General features: G+C 44.3%; 1 protein-coding gene across 1 annotated transcript; it reads right to left on the reverse strand.

Annotated features, from left to right (window-relative positions):
• Positions 1 to 279: 279 nt before the first annotated feature.
• On the reverse strand, positions 280 to 13131 carry ECHDC3 (enoyl-CoA hydratase domain containing 3). Its single transcript, XM_073328773.1, has 5 exons — positions 12948 to 13131; positions 10728 to 10849; positions 5793 to 5890; positions 2851 to 3051; positions 280 to 853 (listed from the first exon to the last, which is right to left on the reverse strand). The coding sequence occupies exons 1-5, from the start codon at positions 13097 to 13099 to the stop codon at positions 521 to 523; spliced, it is 906 nt and encodes a 301-aa protein (XP_073184874.1). The 5' UTR covers positions 13100 to 13131; the 3' UTR covers positions 280 to 520.
• Positions 13132 to 15285: the final 2154 nt, after the last annotated feature.

Raw genomic sequence — 15285 nt, forward strand, 5'->3', positions numbered from 1 at the left:
TACAGTATTCATGCTGTAATTAACTATTATGTGTATATATACAACTGCCTGCTCCAGGATGACTCTAAATCCTGTAGCTGTGTGTTATAGGTTCTTAACTAATGGAGATTCTCACTTGGCTCAAAGAGTAGGGGGGCCTATGCTTTCAGAACAGGAGGATCCAAGTTCTTTCCCCAAAGTTTCTTGAAGTTCCAAGTAGCCATGAATATGTTACATTGACGACAGCACCAGATAGAATTGAGCCCTTCTGACACAAGGCTGAGTTTCTGACAAGGTTGGTTTGATTTACTTCATTTTATTGTGTCCTCAGAAACCTTGTAATATGATTGTTGGCATCCCTTGAAGAACAACCTGAAATATTAGCCATTATCTTCCTCCCCCTTCCTTCCTTCCTTATCATTGCCAGTGGCCATCAGCTACACCATACAGAAGTGAAATCGTTTTCAGCAATACCAAAAATACAGTCCCTGGGACTTTCACAGAGAAGACACTGGTGTGAGTTAGCTAAGCCTGAGCGTGCTCATTTGCAAGCTGTGCTCACGTCATGTGACCAGGTAGGCTTGCGTTTCTGAATAAAGGCCTCTATTCCTTCATGCCCATCCTTCAGGGTCAGATTGTCCACCATGACTTGGGAGGTCATTCTGTAGGCAGCATCAAGGTCCAGTGCCATCTGTCTGTAAAAGGTGGCTTTCCCCAGTGCCACAACAGACCGGCTGGCTTCACATATCTTGCGTGCAATTTTCATGGTCTCCTCTTCCAGCTTGTCTTCTGGTACCACCCTGCTGAGAAGTCCATGCAGCAAAGCATTGTGGGCAGAAATAGGCTCTCCTGTGAACAGCATCTCTAATGCAACCTGGACAGAAAAAAATAAATCCTACTGAGCCAGTTCAGCTTGCTTTGGTTTACGTCAGCAATTAAAATGGAGACATAAGGCCCAATCTTGTTCACCCTGAAGTCGCTAGCAAAATTCTCATGAGCTTCAATGGGAGGACAGTTGAGTCCAGGGGCAAAAATGTTTCAGAAGTGCCCACAGATTTTAGGTGCCAACCTGAGTCACATGATCCTGATACCGAGAAGTACTGAACCCCCATGATTCCAACTGAAGCCAAGGAGAGGGGTGGGTGCTCAGCATTTTCTAAAACAGGCCCACCTTTGTGCTTTAAATTGAGCACACTAAATATAAAACAGAATAAAAATGAAGGCATGCCAAATCAGTGGGTAGTTTTTGAAAATGTTGGCCTTAGTTTTAGTTTTCTGTGTGGTTTTTAATTAGACTCCCTGACGCTCAAGTTAGATCACTGCTACATCTATTTCTGTATTCTGCTTCCTGCAGTGACCTGTGTCTGATGCTTTATTTGAGAGGGGAAAAAATCCATAATGTACTTGGCTAATTGTACAGGGCTAAATATGGGGAGGAAAATGCCTTGCTGACCTTAGAGGCAATCAGCTGGTATCCGGAATCATGAGGTCTAAGTACCCTTGTTCTTGTATCTGTAGCTCCTGCAGCAAAGACCATCCTCTCGGGCACATTTCATTTGATAAGATGTAAAACCATAAGTCCTAACAGTTGCAACAATGGTGCTTTTTAATCTGACATGGGAGCACTTGTACATTTGCGGGGAGGGATAGCTCAGGGGTTTGAGCATTGGCCTGCTAAACCCAGGGTTGTGAGTTCAACCCCGGAGGGGGTCATTTAGGGGCTCTGGGGCAAAAATTGGGGATTGGTCCTGCTTTGAGCAGGTGGACTAGGTGACCTCCTGAGGTCCCTTCCAACCCTGATATTCTTTGATTAAAATATGTGGCATTGTATTTTTTTAAACACAGAATTGTACAATCAGAAATATTGGAAGGATGATCCAGGAGCAGCTGTAGTATCAAACCATTCTAACTCAACAGATTTCAAGATGGCATCAGAGCCAGGAAGTTAACAGTTAAGGTCCCTTTCCTGAAATCTGACCTGCACAGCAGGACCCTTGCACTTGGGCAGAGCCCCACTGACATAGCGAGGACAAAAGCTTCTGCCCAGATGGATCCAGTACTGTATGAGGACTGGGACCTGAGGTTGCACATCTCAAACGAGGCTTTGTGAAGTGAACTGTATTCCTTATCCAGTGAGTGAGGCCCATACTCAGTCAGTAGGAAAGAAATGAGGAGGAGATAAAGGAAGGTCATAGATGCTATTTAAAACAGAGCTAAGCAGATCATGCTGGCATTGAAATGTCAGTGCTTGGCAGGAATGGATACCTAATGGGACTGGTATCCTGCACTTGGAGGGGTCTCTCAGCAGGGGGGAAAGCATCATTGTCTAAAGGAAAGAATTTACTGGCGGAAGGGAGTAGAACTCCTGTACTGATCTGCTGTTGCTGTGAGGACCCACTGCTTGGGATCAGGGAGGTAGCAGAGCTGCTGTCCTGGAATACAGGTCACGTCTACACTATTTCAAGTTGCAGTGGGGAAGGTTTAGATTGGATATCAGGAAAAACTTTTTCACTAAGAGGGTGGTGAAACACTGGAATGCGTTACCTAGGGAGGTGGTAGAATCTCCTTCCTTAGAGGTTTTTAAGGTCAGGCTTGACAAAGCCCTGGCTGGGATGATTTAACTGGGAATTGGTCCTGCTTTGAGCAGGGGGTTGGACTAGATGACCTTCTGGGGTCCCTTCCAACCCTGATATTCTATGATTCTTGGACTTCCTCAGACTAATATTTTTTTTTTTCTAAAGTTGCTTTTGGAATGTTTTGCACGACAAAGTGCCGAGTGAGGGAGGTGCATGGATCAGAGCTAGAGCACGTAAATATGGGGTCTACTTTCAGGAACCCAGAGAGAACAGGTCTCTCTTGAACACCACCTACCTTTTTAGAAAGGGCTCTCCCCACGGCCACAGCTGGTGTGGAGCAGAACAGCCCAACGTTGACTCCGGGTGTAGCAAACTGGGATTTCTCACTCGCTACTGCAATGTCACAGCTCGCCACCAGCTGGCAGCCTGCTGCCGTAGCCAAACCATTTACCTGGGCAATCACTGGTACGGGGAGTTTTTGGAGCAGAGTCATGACCTGTATATACAAAAAGGAAGTAGTCAGCAGGTCACGGATGCATAGGTGCAACATGTTCCCATAATCCATGACTTGAAGATGTTGTTACAGATACAATAATCTTAATTGATTATCTGTAATATGGTAGCAGAGTGTCCCAATAAAAGATACTCTTTGGGGGTAGGGACTATTACACAGTGCTGGGGGCCAGGACACTTCTGTGGTACTGATCACCTGGCAAGTTGCTTAACTTCTCTGTGCCTCCATTTCGGTCTGTATAATGATACTTACCCATGTTTGAGCTCTGCAGATAAAAAGTGCTATTTACCTGCTAAGTGTTATCATGATTACCTAGATAAACAACTCACATCAGCACAGGGTGACTAGATGACAAATTTCAGCTGGTTTCTTCACTCTCTTCTTGTGGGGGGAAATCACTTCTGCTAAATCATATTTTACACTCCTTGGCTGAAATTTCCAAATTCAGTTTTGCATGAGCTCTGCCTTTATCTCAGTTCTTGTGCTATTGTTTAAAAACTAGTGTTCAGAACTTCTTGAGAAATGGAACCAGGCAAGGAATCCATTTGTGTACAGTATTCACATCTGCAACTACTTTCTTCAAAACATCCTTTACAAAAAAATTATTGTATTTGTTTTGTTGTGTTTAAACAAGTCAGGAGAGCTAGTTTCTACTCCAAGATGTATCTGTTTTGTGTGGGATAATACCACCTAGCTTCTAAACAGTACTTTTCATCAGTAGATTTCAAAGTGTGTTCCAAAGGAAGTCAGTATTATCCTCATTTTACAGATGGAAAAACTGAGGCAGAGATTAAGTGATCTGCCCAAGGGCATGCAGCAGGCCACTGGCAGAGCCAGGACTAAAAGCAGTGTTTCCTGAGCCCCTAGTCCAACACCCAATGCAGTGTGGTCTAGTGAATAGAGTATGTCACTTAACTTCCTTAGTTTCTCCACATGTAAGATGTGGTTATTTACCAGTCAGACTTCCCTGCCACATAGGGGTAAAGTGAGGTTTGATTAGTGCTTTTAAATCTCTTTAAGATTCTCAGATAGAAGGGGCTATAGAAGTGCAAGATATTCCTGTTAGAAAAAAAGATCATATATTTAGTTTAGTCCCTGGCATTTCATTTCCTCTTGAACTTTCTTTATCATTTTCATGGTTCCAGAAATATTTATTTGAAGTATGGTGCATTATTTGTTCCTTATACTCATGGCTAAATTATTACACTTGTCATATGCTAAGGCCCTGATCCTGTATAAGACTTATACACTGACTTAACTTTTTACACTACAAATAGTCTGCTAATCCTCCTATATTTTTCTTTATTAACTCAAAGCCTAGTTTGCTAGATCAGGAACCCCAAAGAATGAAATATCTGAGCCATTCTATTCCAATCTGCCCGCTGATTACAGCGGGAAGTGCCAATAACTGAAATCCTGCACACATTCACGGTATTAATTATACCTACAGGACCGTCTAATTTTCTGTTAAAGTAGAGAAACTTGCAAACTCTTGATTCCACTCTATATGACAGTAGAAAAGGTTTTATGTTTCTTCAGCTTTTCCATGAACCAGTGGCTGTTTGCTCAATTGCTCGTGGTCAGCATGGCAGGACATTGCTCAGATGGGGGTTAGGCATAAGCCTGTGTGAATAACACATGACTATCTTCAACCAGGGGTAGATGTAACTAGCCCTGATTCAATGGGTGTACTATATTAAACTGCTGAGGGGGCACTGTCCACCCGCAGCAGCCCCCTTGTTCCTAGCACTTCAACTTTAATCCCAGCTTGGTGCTGAGGGGAGGCTCTGAGAGGCAGGGGCTGGAGAACGAGCCTATCCCCTCACTCGCCCTGAAGCAGCAGCTCCTATCTTGCGGCCCTGGGCTGGCTCCCCACTCTGGGTGTTGCAATCTTGCACACAGGATCACAGTGTCACTCAGGTTTGGCCTGGCTGCCTCTCCATCATGTTTTCCTGGTTTTACACCCTTGGTTTAATGATTTCTGTGGGTGCAACTCAACCCATGAACCCACCCTAAAGCCACCCCTGTCTTCAACTGAAAAGAGCAAAAAATCGACTTTGAATTAAACATTTATCTTACTAATACTATAAAACTAATATTAAAATAAAGAAAACAGGCAAATCCATGGGTGTTATCAATATGTCTAATGGTACCTGGCACTTACTTAGCAACTTTCTCATGAGGTTCTCAGAGCTTTTAACAAATATCAGTAAATTAACCATGTTTCCCTATTGGTTCCAGTTGACCAACTAGGTTTTGGAATAGGACAACGGCTCCTAATTGATGCAAGGTAGGTTAGGAGTACTATGCCTATGAAACATAACGAATTGATCCATATTTGTGCAGACTGCAAGACTCATGCAGTGATGATACATGGATCAAATATTAAAAAGATTTAAAGGAACATGCAACAATTATACCTAGTTTCGAGCATTTGCATATTGCAGATACAAGCCTTTAATCATGCATAATCCTTACACTTCTGTTTGCATATGGAGAAATGATGAGAGAAAATAACGTGTTTAAGATCAGACAGTAAATCAGTGGCAGAGTCAAGAACTGGAGTCAGGAGTCCAGAGGGCCAAGCTCTGTTCTAACCACAGGACCACCACATTCTTTCCCTTCTTAAACTTGTTTCATTGTCCCATTCAGCTCTGCACTTTAATAGTGGATTCACTGAAATGCATTATTGGCATTAATGCAAAACCAGTACCCTGGCTTACCTCAGCACAGGTATCAAATACTTCGATATGGTGCTTCATGTCCCATTCACTGGACAATTCTTTTAAATCATGGCCAGCTGAAAATACAGGTCCTTCCGCTGCAAAGCATTCAACAAAAGGAAGAAAAAATCTTTTAATGTTGCTGATCTGAATGAATCTAGCATCTTGGGCTGGTGACAATTCAGAATGTAGTAAGTCCTACATGGCAGAAGTAGAGATACCCCAAAATAGGGGAGGACGGTACTTTGCAAAAACATAACAAAATGATGGCTTCTGTTTTTTAGATCAAGATTTCAGCTGCTGTAGATCAAGATACAGACTGCTGTACAGCATTTAGTCACATAAACCCCAGTGACTCTAACAGGCATTGTAAGGACACATCTGTAGAAGGAAACCCTTGAGCTTTCATTTTCAGCTTCTACTTTGCCTTCCATTGTAGGTACCCAGTGAAATGCAACCAGTGATCTCACGTCACTTGCTACTGAGCACCTCTTGTGTAACTTAGTGCAAGACATGACAACTGGTCATCTAGGAGAGGCACAAAATGGCAGACATAATAAGAATTTACACATAAGAATGCACGTAGCTCAAATATATTTCATCCCAAAGTCATCTAAGGTACCTTATAATCTTAAATTGATATACAAGCCATAAAAGGGATCTCTTAAACTGCTACTGAAACTACGGATTGGTTCAAGGCAGGAGGTACCTGCATTGTGACAAATCACAACAGGCCACATATTCACCTCATTAATCTTACTGCTGTGTGAAATGCTCCCTAGCAACTCAGGTCTCCTAGGAGAAATCCAGAGGGGAGTTAGTGCTGCTCCTTGCAGTAGTGACACCCTCTCCTCAGCTCAGAGAGAAGGTGGTATACCAAATGAGGGGGGCTGGGCAGGGCGGGAGTCAAAGGAAAAGCATAGTGGGGCTGGCTCTCTGCGTGAATGCCCTGTGACCTGCGAGGATAGTACCATATATCTCCAAGGATCCTCAAGCTCTGTGGAGTCAGGGGGCTGCTAGCCCCTCAAAAATAAAGTGAGGTCACACCCAAATAATTTTTGAAATTCTTTCCTTCATCCTGTTGGCTTTTCTGGGGGTGGGGGGGGGAGGAGTATTTGATCCCCTGTATTTAGCAGAGGATTCCTCAGTCAATAGGAAGTGATGGGGTTTTACGGGGCTCAGCCTAGCTTCTCAGAAAAAACAGTAAAATAGTTATTCAGTGCAACTTAAACAACAGCTTCTACCCAGTATGGTGGGGAGTTGCTCTGTTCTTAGGTTGATTGACACAGTTCTCTCCTGTTTATACAGGACTCAGCAGCCTCTGGTTAATATTTCACCCACGCTAAATAAAGATCAGGATTTTGGTGCCAGGTTGTTCAGGAGGGCAACAGACAAGAACTGTCTTTCCTCTCTGATGGTTGTTGTGGGCAATGGTTGCTCCACCTCCAAAGCTCTCATCTGTGGAATCCTACACGGCTAACTCCTCTCTCTCTTCTGTCCCTTCTCTACCCATGATCCTTTAACTACATGATGCTGTCGGGAAGGCTGGTGTGACAGCACAGACTGAATTGCCAGCAGCATGCAGAATACACCCAGCTATATGTCTACTTTATGTCAAACACAAACAGTACCATCCCCCAGCTCTCTCAATGCCTACTAGAAATCTGAACCTAGATGAAGGCAGAATACACCCAGCTATACGTCTGCTTTATGTCAAACACAAACAGTACCATCCCCCAGCTCTCTCAATGCCTACTAGAAATCTGAACCTAGATGAAGGCAGAATACACCCAGCTATACGTCTGCTTTATGTCAAACACAAACAGTACCATCCCCCAGCTCTCTCAATGCCTACTAGAAATCTGAACCTATATGAATGCTGAATCCAGGCCACAGCAAAGTAATAGTGGTAGGAAGAAGGAAGTATCCTCTCTATCAAGGGCATTTGCCCTAAGGATAAGTTGGTTGGCAGTTTTGGGGTTCTTTAGAGCTCCTTATTGCTAATGGATACTTATGTAGCCAGGCACCAAAAAACACCCATGTCCAAATGCAAAGACTGTGTTCCATCCTAGCAGACAGACACAGCCCTGGCCATGCAATAGTTTCCTCTGTGCCAGATTGTTGTAACTAATTATGTCTGGGGGAAAAAGCCACATGCACGCCCTTAAAAACCTCCAATTTATACAAAACACAGTAGCCCATGTGCCACTCTACTGCTAGGTCATGAAAAATCATCCCATAGGATTTGGCCTTAACTTGCCCGAGATCACTTCCTCCTCCTTATCAGCTGCATTCCACTAGAACAATGAAACTGGAGTAGAGCTGGTTGAAAGTTCTCATTTAAAAAAAAAGCAAAAAAAAAAAAAAAAAAACAACCCCCAAAGTAAAAATGTTGAATATTTCACAAAATTTTTACTTTTTTTTACTTTTGAAAAATTAGTACTTTCAATTCCCAGCTCTATTACTAGCTGCCTTTGTACTCTTCTGCAAGTCTCCAAACTTCACCGTCCCTCAGTTTCCCTATTTGTAAAAGGAAAGATGACAAGCATTGTAAAGCTCAAAAGGTGACCAGCATTATATAAGAGCCAAGTAGTACTTTCAAAGCTAACTGAAAACTAATTTCTCTGACCTACCTTTCCCTCAATAAACCCTTCACCCACAGAGATACAAATAATCCAACTCTCACTCTCATTCACACAAAATTTAAAAGAATTATAAACGAATCAAGCTATTTCTTCTACAGGCCAGGAAAGAAAAAAGATTGTTGATTGTTTTTTCTATTTTATATACTCTGGAAGTTCTCAGATATTACTGTTTTATTCAAGTTCTTATACCATGCCCATCAATGTTACCTATAGTGATAGGGGTTATATGAGTATCTAGAAGGAAGAAGGGACATAATAACACTTGGCTCTTATATAATGCTGGTCACCTTTTGATCTTTACAATGCTTGTCATCTTTCCTTTTACAAATAGGGAAACTGAGGGACGGTGAAGTTTGGAGACTTGCAGAAGAGTACAAAGGCAGCTAGTAATCGAGCTGGGAATTGAATCCACATCTCCTGAGTCCCAATATTGTGTCCTACCCACTGAACTTCTGCACAACATGTTGTGATATTGATCACAACTTCAACATTAAGCACATGAGCCTGTGGAATTGCCACTGAAATCAATGGGAGTTGTGGGAGCTCAACACCTCTTAACAGTAAACCCTTAAAAAAAAAAAAGGAATTTTCTTTAACTCGATGGTCATTGTAACCTAGGTTTTATTCTGTTAAAAAAAATCCCTATATATAAAATTGATTTTGAAAAGAAAAGTAACAATTGAACTTATGAACCCTTAAAAATATACTGCAGTAAGGGTCCAAAACGCTGCAGCTCACAAGAGGGTTCCTGCAGTGTTTGTCACTTGTGTAGATTTGTATTTTCACTGAGTGAAGAAAAGTTTAGTTATTACTATCATCAGTACTTATTATTGCACTTATAAAGTAGGGTCAGACCCTGCATGGACTTATGCATATGCTTAGCTTCACACAGCGTGGGTAGTACTCTCTCAGGTCACACTGAAGGTATTGTTCACAGTGTGTAAAATTAAGCATATATGTGGGACTTTGGATTTTAGGTCTTGACCAATAAAACACGATATAAATAAAATAAAAAAAAAACAGTGTTTATCAAATAAACTCTGGAAATGGTTACTTGTATCTAAGGGCTCATCTGCACAGAGCAGTAATGCAGAGTATGAGAGGGTGATTTCTAAAGCACACTAATGAGTTGTGCATTAACTGGTCTGTGCAGACCCTGCTGGTGGGCATGAAAGGTTCCCTAGTGTGCTTTAGCATAGTGTGGTTTGAAACAGTGCTAGGTTGATGTATTTGAAACAGTGCTAGGTTGATGTACACCAGGGAACATTATGAAGAGATTGCTCATTACAGTGTATACAAAGAGAAAGCTCCAACATCCCTGATTTTTGGACTCATTGATTTTAAGGCCAGAAGGGACCATCATGATCATGTAGTCTGACCTCCAGGCCACAGAATATCACCCACCTGTTCCTGTAATAAGCCAATAACCTCTGGGTGAGTTACTGAAGTCTTCAAATCAAGATTTGAGAACTACAAGTTACAGAGAATCCACCAAAAAGAAAAGGAGTACTTGTGGCACCTTAGAGACTAACCAATTTATTTGAGCATAAGCTTTCGTGAGCTACAGCTCACTTCAGAGAATCCACCATTTACTTTTGTTCAAACCAGTACGTGACCTGTGACCCACGCTGCAGAGGAAGGTGAAAACCCCCTGGGGTCTCTGCCAATCTGTCCTGGGGAAAAAATTCCTTCTGACTCCAAATGTGGTGATCAGTTAGACCCTCAGCACGTGGGTGAGACCCACTAGTCAAAAACCTGGGAAAGAATTCTCTGTAGTAACTCAAAGCCCTCCCCAACTAGTGTCCCATCACCAGTCGTTGGAGATTTGGCCATCTACCCTCATCATACCAGGCCCTTCATAAACTTATCAAGCTCAGTCTTGAAACAAGTTAGATTTTTTGCCCACACTGCTCCCCTGGAAGGCTGTTCCATCTACAGCTACCTAACGTTTAAAAATAGCTAAAAATAGCCCCCTAAAAATGAAATTAATAAGCCCTGAAAAATAGACACCCTACATATATGGAAGTCTTTGCAGGATCCTCAGATCTGTAACAACATTCATCTAAAACACTTAACAAAGTTTGGGTAAGTATTATTATTCCAATTTTACAGCTGGGTAAACAATGGCCCTGACTCTGCAAATTTGGAACTGCCAGCGAACCAAAACATCCATTATTTGCCCATCTCTAACACTGTCCAAACCACCACTATGTATATGGCATTGTAGAACATGGCAGTTGACCCATCTTTTTTTCCAACCTTTTTTTTCCCCCTGAGATCAAGGAAATACCTGAAATGATGATGACTCTGAGAGCCTTGCTTTTGATATCATGTAGAATATCATCGCGGAGACACTTCAGCATAGAGAGTGACAGAGCATTTCTTTTCTTCGGGTTATTCAACATAATGTGTCTGTAAAGATTTTAGTAACAAACTGGTCATGATCCAGTCAAACAAAATAGAACCTCTGCGACTGTTTCTGGAATCAAAGCTTTGGTCCAAATAAGGACGGGCACTTGAAATTTGTTATTTTATTTAATATAATTTATGTGTATTGCAGTAGAGGCAAGAGACCTCGTCAGTACTCAAGACCCCATTGTGCTAGGCACTGTACAATCATGTAACAAAAAGACTGTCCCTGTACTGAAGAATTTACAGCTGATTCTGGTTTTAAACTTGCTACCAGGAAGCATTTCTTGACAACTTTGTTCCCTGATGGAGGCTGCTGTGTTCCTCTGTATCAGATATGGACTGGCTACACAGCTTACTTATACATACCAGATGTGTTCATCATTAGATCCTCGGGAGGCCACCTCTTGGGAACAGACAGAAGTCATGTTTGTTCTATTATCGCTTCTCTCCCATGGTGGCAAAGGGTAAGAGCATGACAATTTCATAAAGTGAAGGCAGGAGCCCTTCCCCCCCAAAATAAATACAAAATTTAATTTAAAAATTCCAAGCCACACACTTTGTGGGACTAAGAAGGCACAGTTATGTCCTATAACTCACTGTGGCTGTTTAGGGCCCAATCCAGCACACACTTAAGACCAGGCATAACACTTGTGACTGTGAATAATCCCATTTAGGTCAACAGGACTACATTTGATGGGAATAAGCGTGGGAGCCTTGGGCAATGTGGCTCCAAGCAGGCACAGGGGTTCATCCATACAACAACTGCAGGATCTAGCCTAGGGGTTCTCAGGACAAATTTTTTGGTGGCCTCAGAGTGCGGCCACCAACTCTTGCTCATGGCCGCTCTCATACTTTTTCCTATAATATTTGGTTAGCTTTAGGAAAAACAAATAAATATGCATATACACATGTCCAAATTATTGTAATATATTTAGTGCTAGTTCATAAGTCTGTTGTGAAAAGTGATATTAACAAACATACAAGTATCACTTTTCACAGCAGACTTACTCAGCCCTGGCAAGCCTGGGAAAAATTAAACCCTGGATGGGGGTCGGGGGAGGCAGCTGGGGTTGGGGCGATGGGGCTGGTAGGTGGGTGGGTGGGTGGCCAGGGGAGGCAGCAGGGGGCTGGAGCATCAAGTCCCGTGGCCAGAGCCTGCCACCCCAACACACCAGGGCTGAAGCCCAAAGCCTGAGCCCCACCACACCTGGGAAGGTGAGGAACTCACCAGCTGCTCCTCCAGGTATCTCTGGAGGGGGGCAGGGCCCAACCCCTGCTGGAAGATCCAGCAACCAACACAAAGGTGGTGCATCCAAAAGCACCAGGGAGGGGCCACTACTTTGCCACTTCCCCCCTGCATCACAGCGCAGGAGGTTGTGGCCTCAAGAAAAGCCCCTGGTGGCCTCATGTGAGAAACACTGATTTAGATTGGTAAATCTCTGTGGCAGGGAGGCTCTCGGCTCTTCATAGGTCAGACAGCACCATTCTCCCCGTGGGCAGTTTTATATACTACAAGGATTTTATATACCACAAGGAAAATTTAGAAGTGCAAATGTGCTGTCAAAATTATTAAGCCACACCCACTGAGCTAGGGACTGAACAGAGTAATAGACACATGGGAAGGCCCCGTCCCTGCTCCTGTAAACGATTTTATGTCCTTATTCTTTAAAGGACTTTTTAAAAATGATCCCCCTGGATTTTGATTGCCATACTGGCCTTGAACTGTACCCCATCCACCTTTCAGTTACACTCACTCATTGCCAATCTATGCAGGTCCCCCACAAAAGCTGACATTGCCCCATTAAATCACTGACATCAGAAACCCAGAGTTATGAAGATTAACTGCATAGAAAATTCTGTCTGCGTGTCAGGGAAATCCACCAGCATTTCAACCCCCTTTGCTATTGTGGGCGAGTTGGGGGTGGGGTCTAGTGCGTTACACACACCTCGTTTTGGGGTCTGGGTCACATACAAAATCCCACAGCAGGAACGTCCCATCGGGGCGCGGGGGAGAGTGGGGACTACTCCGAGTCCCAGCGCTGGTCGGTTCTGTGTGACCTTTTGCTCAGCCGCTCACACGGGCGCAGCGTAGCCTCACCTGATGCCGTCCAGCTGCCGCGTGCTGGTGAGTTTCTCCAGCTGTGGCTGCTGCCCCGATCCAGCGGTGGCGCCGCTGCTGAACCCAGAGGCAACGCGGCCGCGGAGGATCCGGGAGGGCTTCAGCCTCCATAGTCTCAGGCTCGCAGCCATTGCTTGTTTGGGGAAGGAGTGGGAGGAGGTGTTGTGCAATTGCTGGAGCCTTTCTGGCTCTCTGCTGACCCCTAGGCTGGCAGGGCTCTGCAGGGAAACGGGGGAAATGCTCCTCTGCCTCCACCCGGCCACCCACAGCAATCTGCTCCCTCTGCCTGCACAGAGAGCTGGGCGCCAGTGTGCTCGCCTCTGCTCTCCAGGCACACACAGCCTGATGCCGCCTTGGCCTGCCTGCCCCTCAGTGCAAAGACATTGCCATTCTCACTTGGCAGCACTCATTTTGCACAGGTGTACGTGACAACGCATTACAGCAGGACAATGGTGAACTGGACCTAATGTCTCCAGCCCCAGCCACTGGTGTGGTGCTGTTATGCAGGCTCCCAAAGCAGCAGTGACCTTCTTAATATGCCCAGTACAGGATTTGGCACCATTTGTTTGCAGATGCTTAACGTATCTGGGAGGATGTTGTTCAGGTCACTCTTCCTAGGAGGGCAGCATTCATGCAGGATGAATTACTCTTCCCTCTTTTGAATAGAGTTCTGTGGTTCTTTATACCCTCAGCAAAACTGCCTGGATCTGTGACATTCTGATTTTATGGGAGCTGGGGATTTAGATCTAAGCCTGCGTCAGTAAATTGTCTTAATGGCCTTTTGATAATGGGCAACGATCGGTTTGGGGGCTGATGCCGATCATCCTGAAACAGTGGGAAGAAATACTAATTTCTGAAAAAATTGTCTTAATTTGCAGGTTGGAGTGATATATTGTCTGTCTCTAGCACCATCTAGCTGAAGTTCTGAAGGAAGTTGAAAAATCTCAATTAAGACTCACAGCCATCTTGTGAGGCAGCTACTCAGCAGTCTGATTATTTATTCTCCTTGTACAGAGTGGGAAACTGAGGCACGGAGATGCAATGGCTTTCTCAATATCACATGATTTGATAGCAGAATAGGGAATAGAAGAAAATCAAAAGTTCTGCCCCCCAGTTTTCTATGCACTAGCCAAAGACCAGGATCCCATAAAGAGTCACTTATGAAAAGAATAAGACTTGAAAGAGCAATATGATGGTACTCAAGGAGTGTGGAAAGGCCAAATAACCTCACTGCTCCTATGACATTGAGTTGAGCAGATCAAACCCAATGGGTTGCATTGGTACAATGTGTACACTAGCCAATTCATTATAATACTTATCATTGCTCCTTCCATCCAAAGAGCTCAAAGACGTTAATTGTTACAACATTCCTATGAGCTGTAGATTCAATAAATGTTAACCATCCCCATTTTACTGAGGGGGGACATTCAGATTTCAGAGACAGAAGTTAAGTAACTTTCCTAAGATCACCCAGCAAGTCAGTGACAGAGCCAAAGGTAAAACGGCAGATTTCCTGACTCAGAGTCCTCTGTTTGAAGTACTCTTCTGAAATGCCCTGGCAGAGCTGGGGGGTGATGGATCAGGGAGCTGCAATAGCCTTCACCCACATCACTCCCTGCTAAACTTCATGGGGAGGCGTGTTGGAGCTGGTGGGCTTCTGGCTCATCAGGCTGCCTTCTTAGAAGGATGACACAAAAAGCAGAGAATCATCATTTCCAATTCAGCAGAACGCACACAGTAGTGCCAACCCTAAAGGTTAAAAAATCACGAGTCAGGCCCCGCAAAATCATGAGATTAAAAAACATTACACTGTGGTTTTTGGCCTGTCTTTAGATTGTTGAGCTCTCCCTACTCATCCCCAGTGTGTGCATGACAATCAGTGCTGCCCACCCTCCCATATTTATTGGGTGAGGTGATTTGCAGGAGCTCTCACCCTCACATCTGCTCAGCCCCCCAGGCCTCAGATCAATTATACCCCAACATCAGTTCTGTCCCTTGCTCTCACAACCTCCCTTCTGCTCCTCCCGGGGTTCTTCATCCCCTTCCCAGGCCTTGGGAAGCTGCAGTGGGGTCCTCTCTCCCACTTCCAGGATGGGGGGGACAGCTCCAGGGGCTCTTCATCCCCCCTTCCCAGGCCACAGAAGGGGAAGTGGGAGTGGAGCTGCCCTGAGTTGCTGGACTTTCTGCTCCCTCCTTCCCCCTCCCCTCCTGTGAGTATGGTGTCAGCTCAGCTTGCTTCCTCCAGCAGCTCTGATTGGCTGCTCTAACCCAGAAGCTGGGCACTGAGCAGGAAAGCAGCCCATCAGCGGAGGGGCCC

Source organism: Lepidochelys kempii, chromosome 1 (genome assembly GCF_965140265.1).
Source record: "Lepidochelys kempii isolate rLepKem1 chromosome 1, rLepKem1.hap2, whole genome shotgun sequence".
NCBI classification, from domain to species: Eukaryota; Metazoa; Chordata; order Testudines; family Cheloniidae; genus Lepidochelys; species Lepidochelys kempii.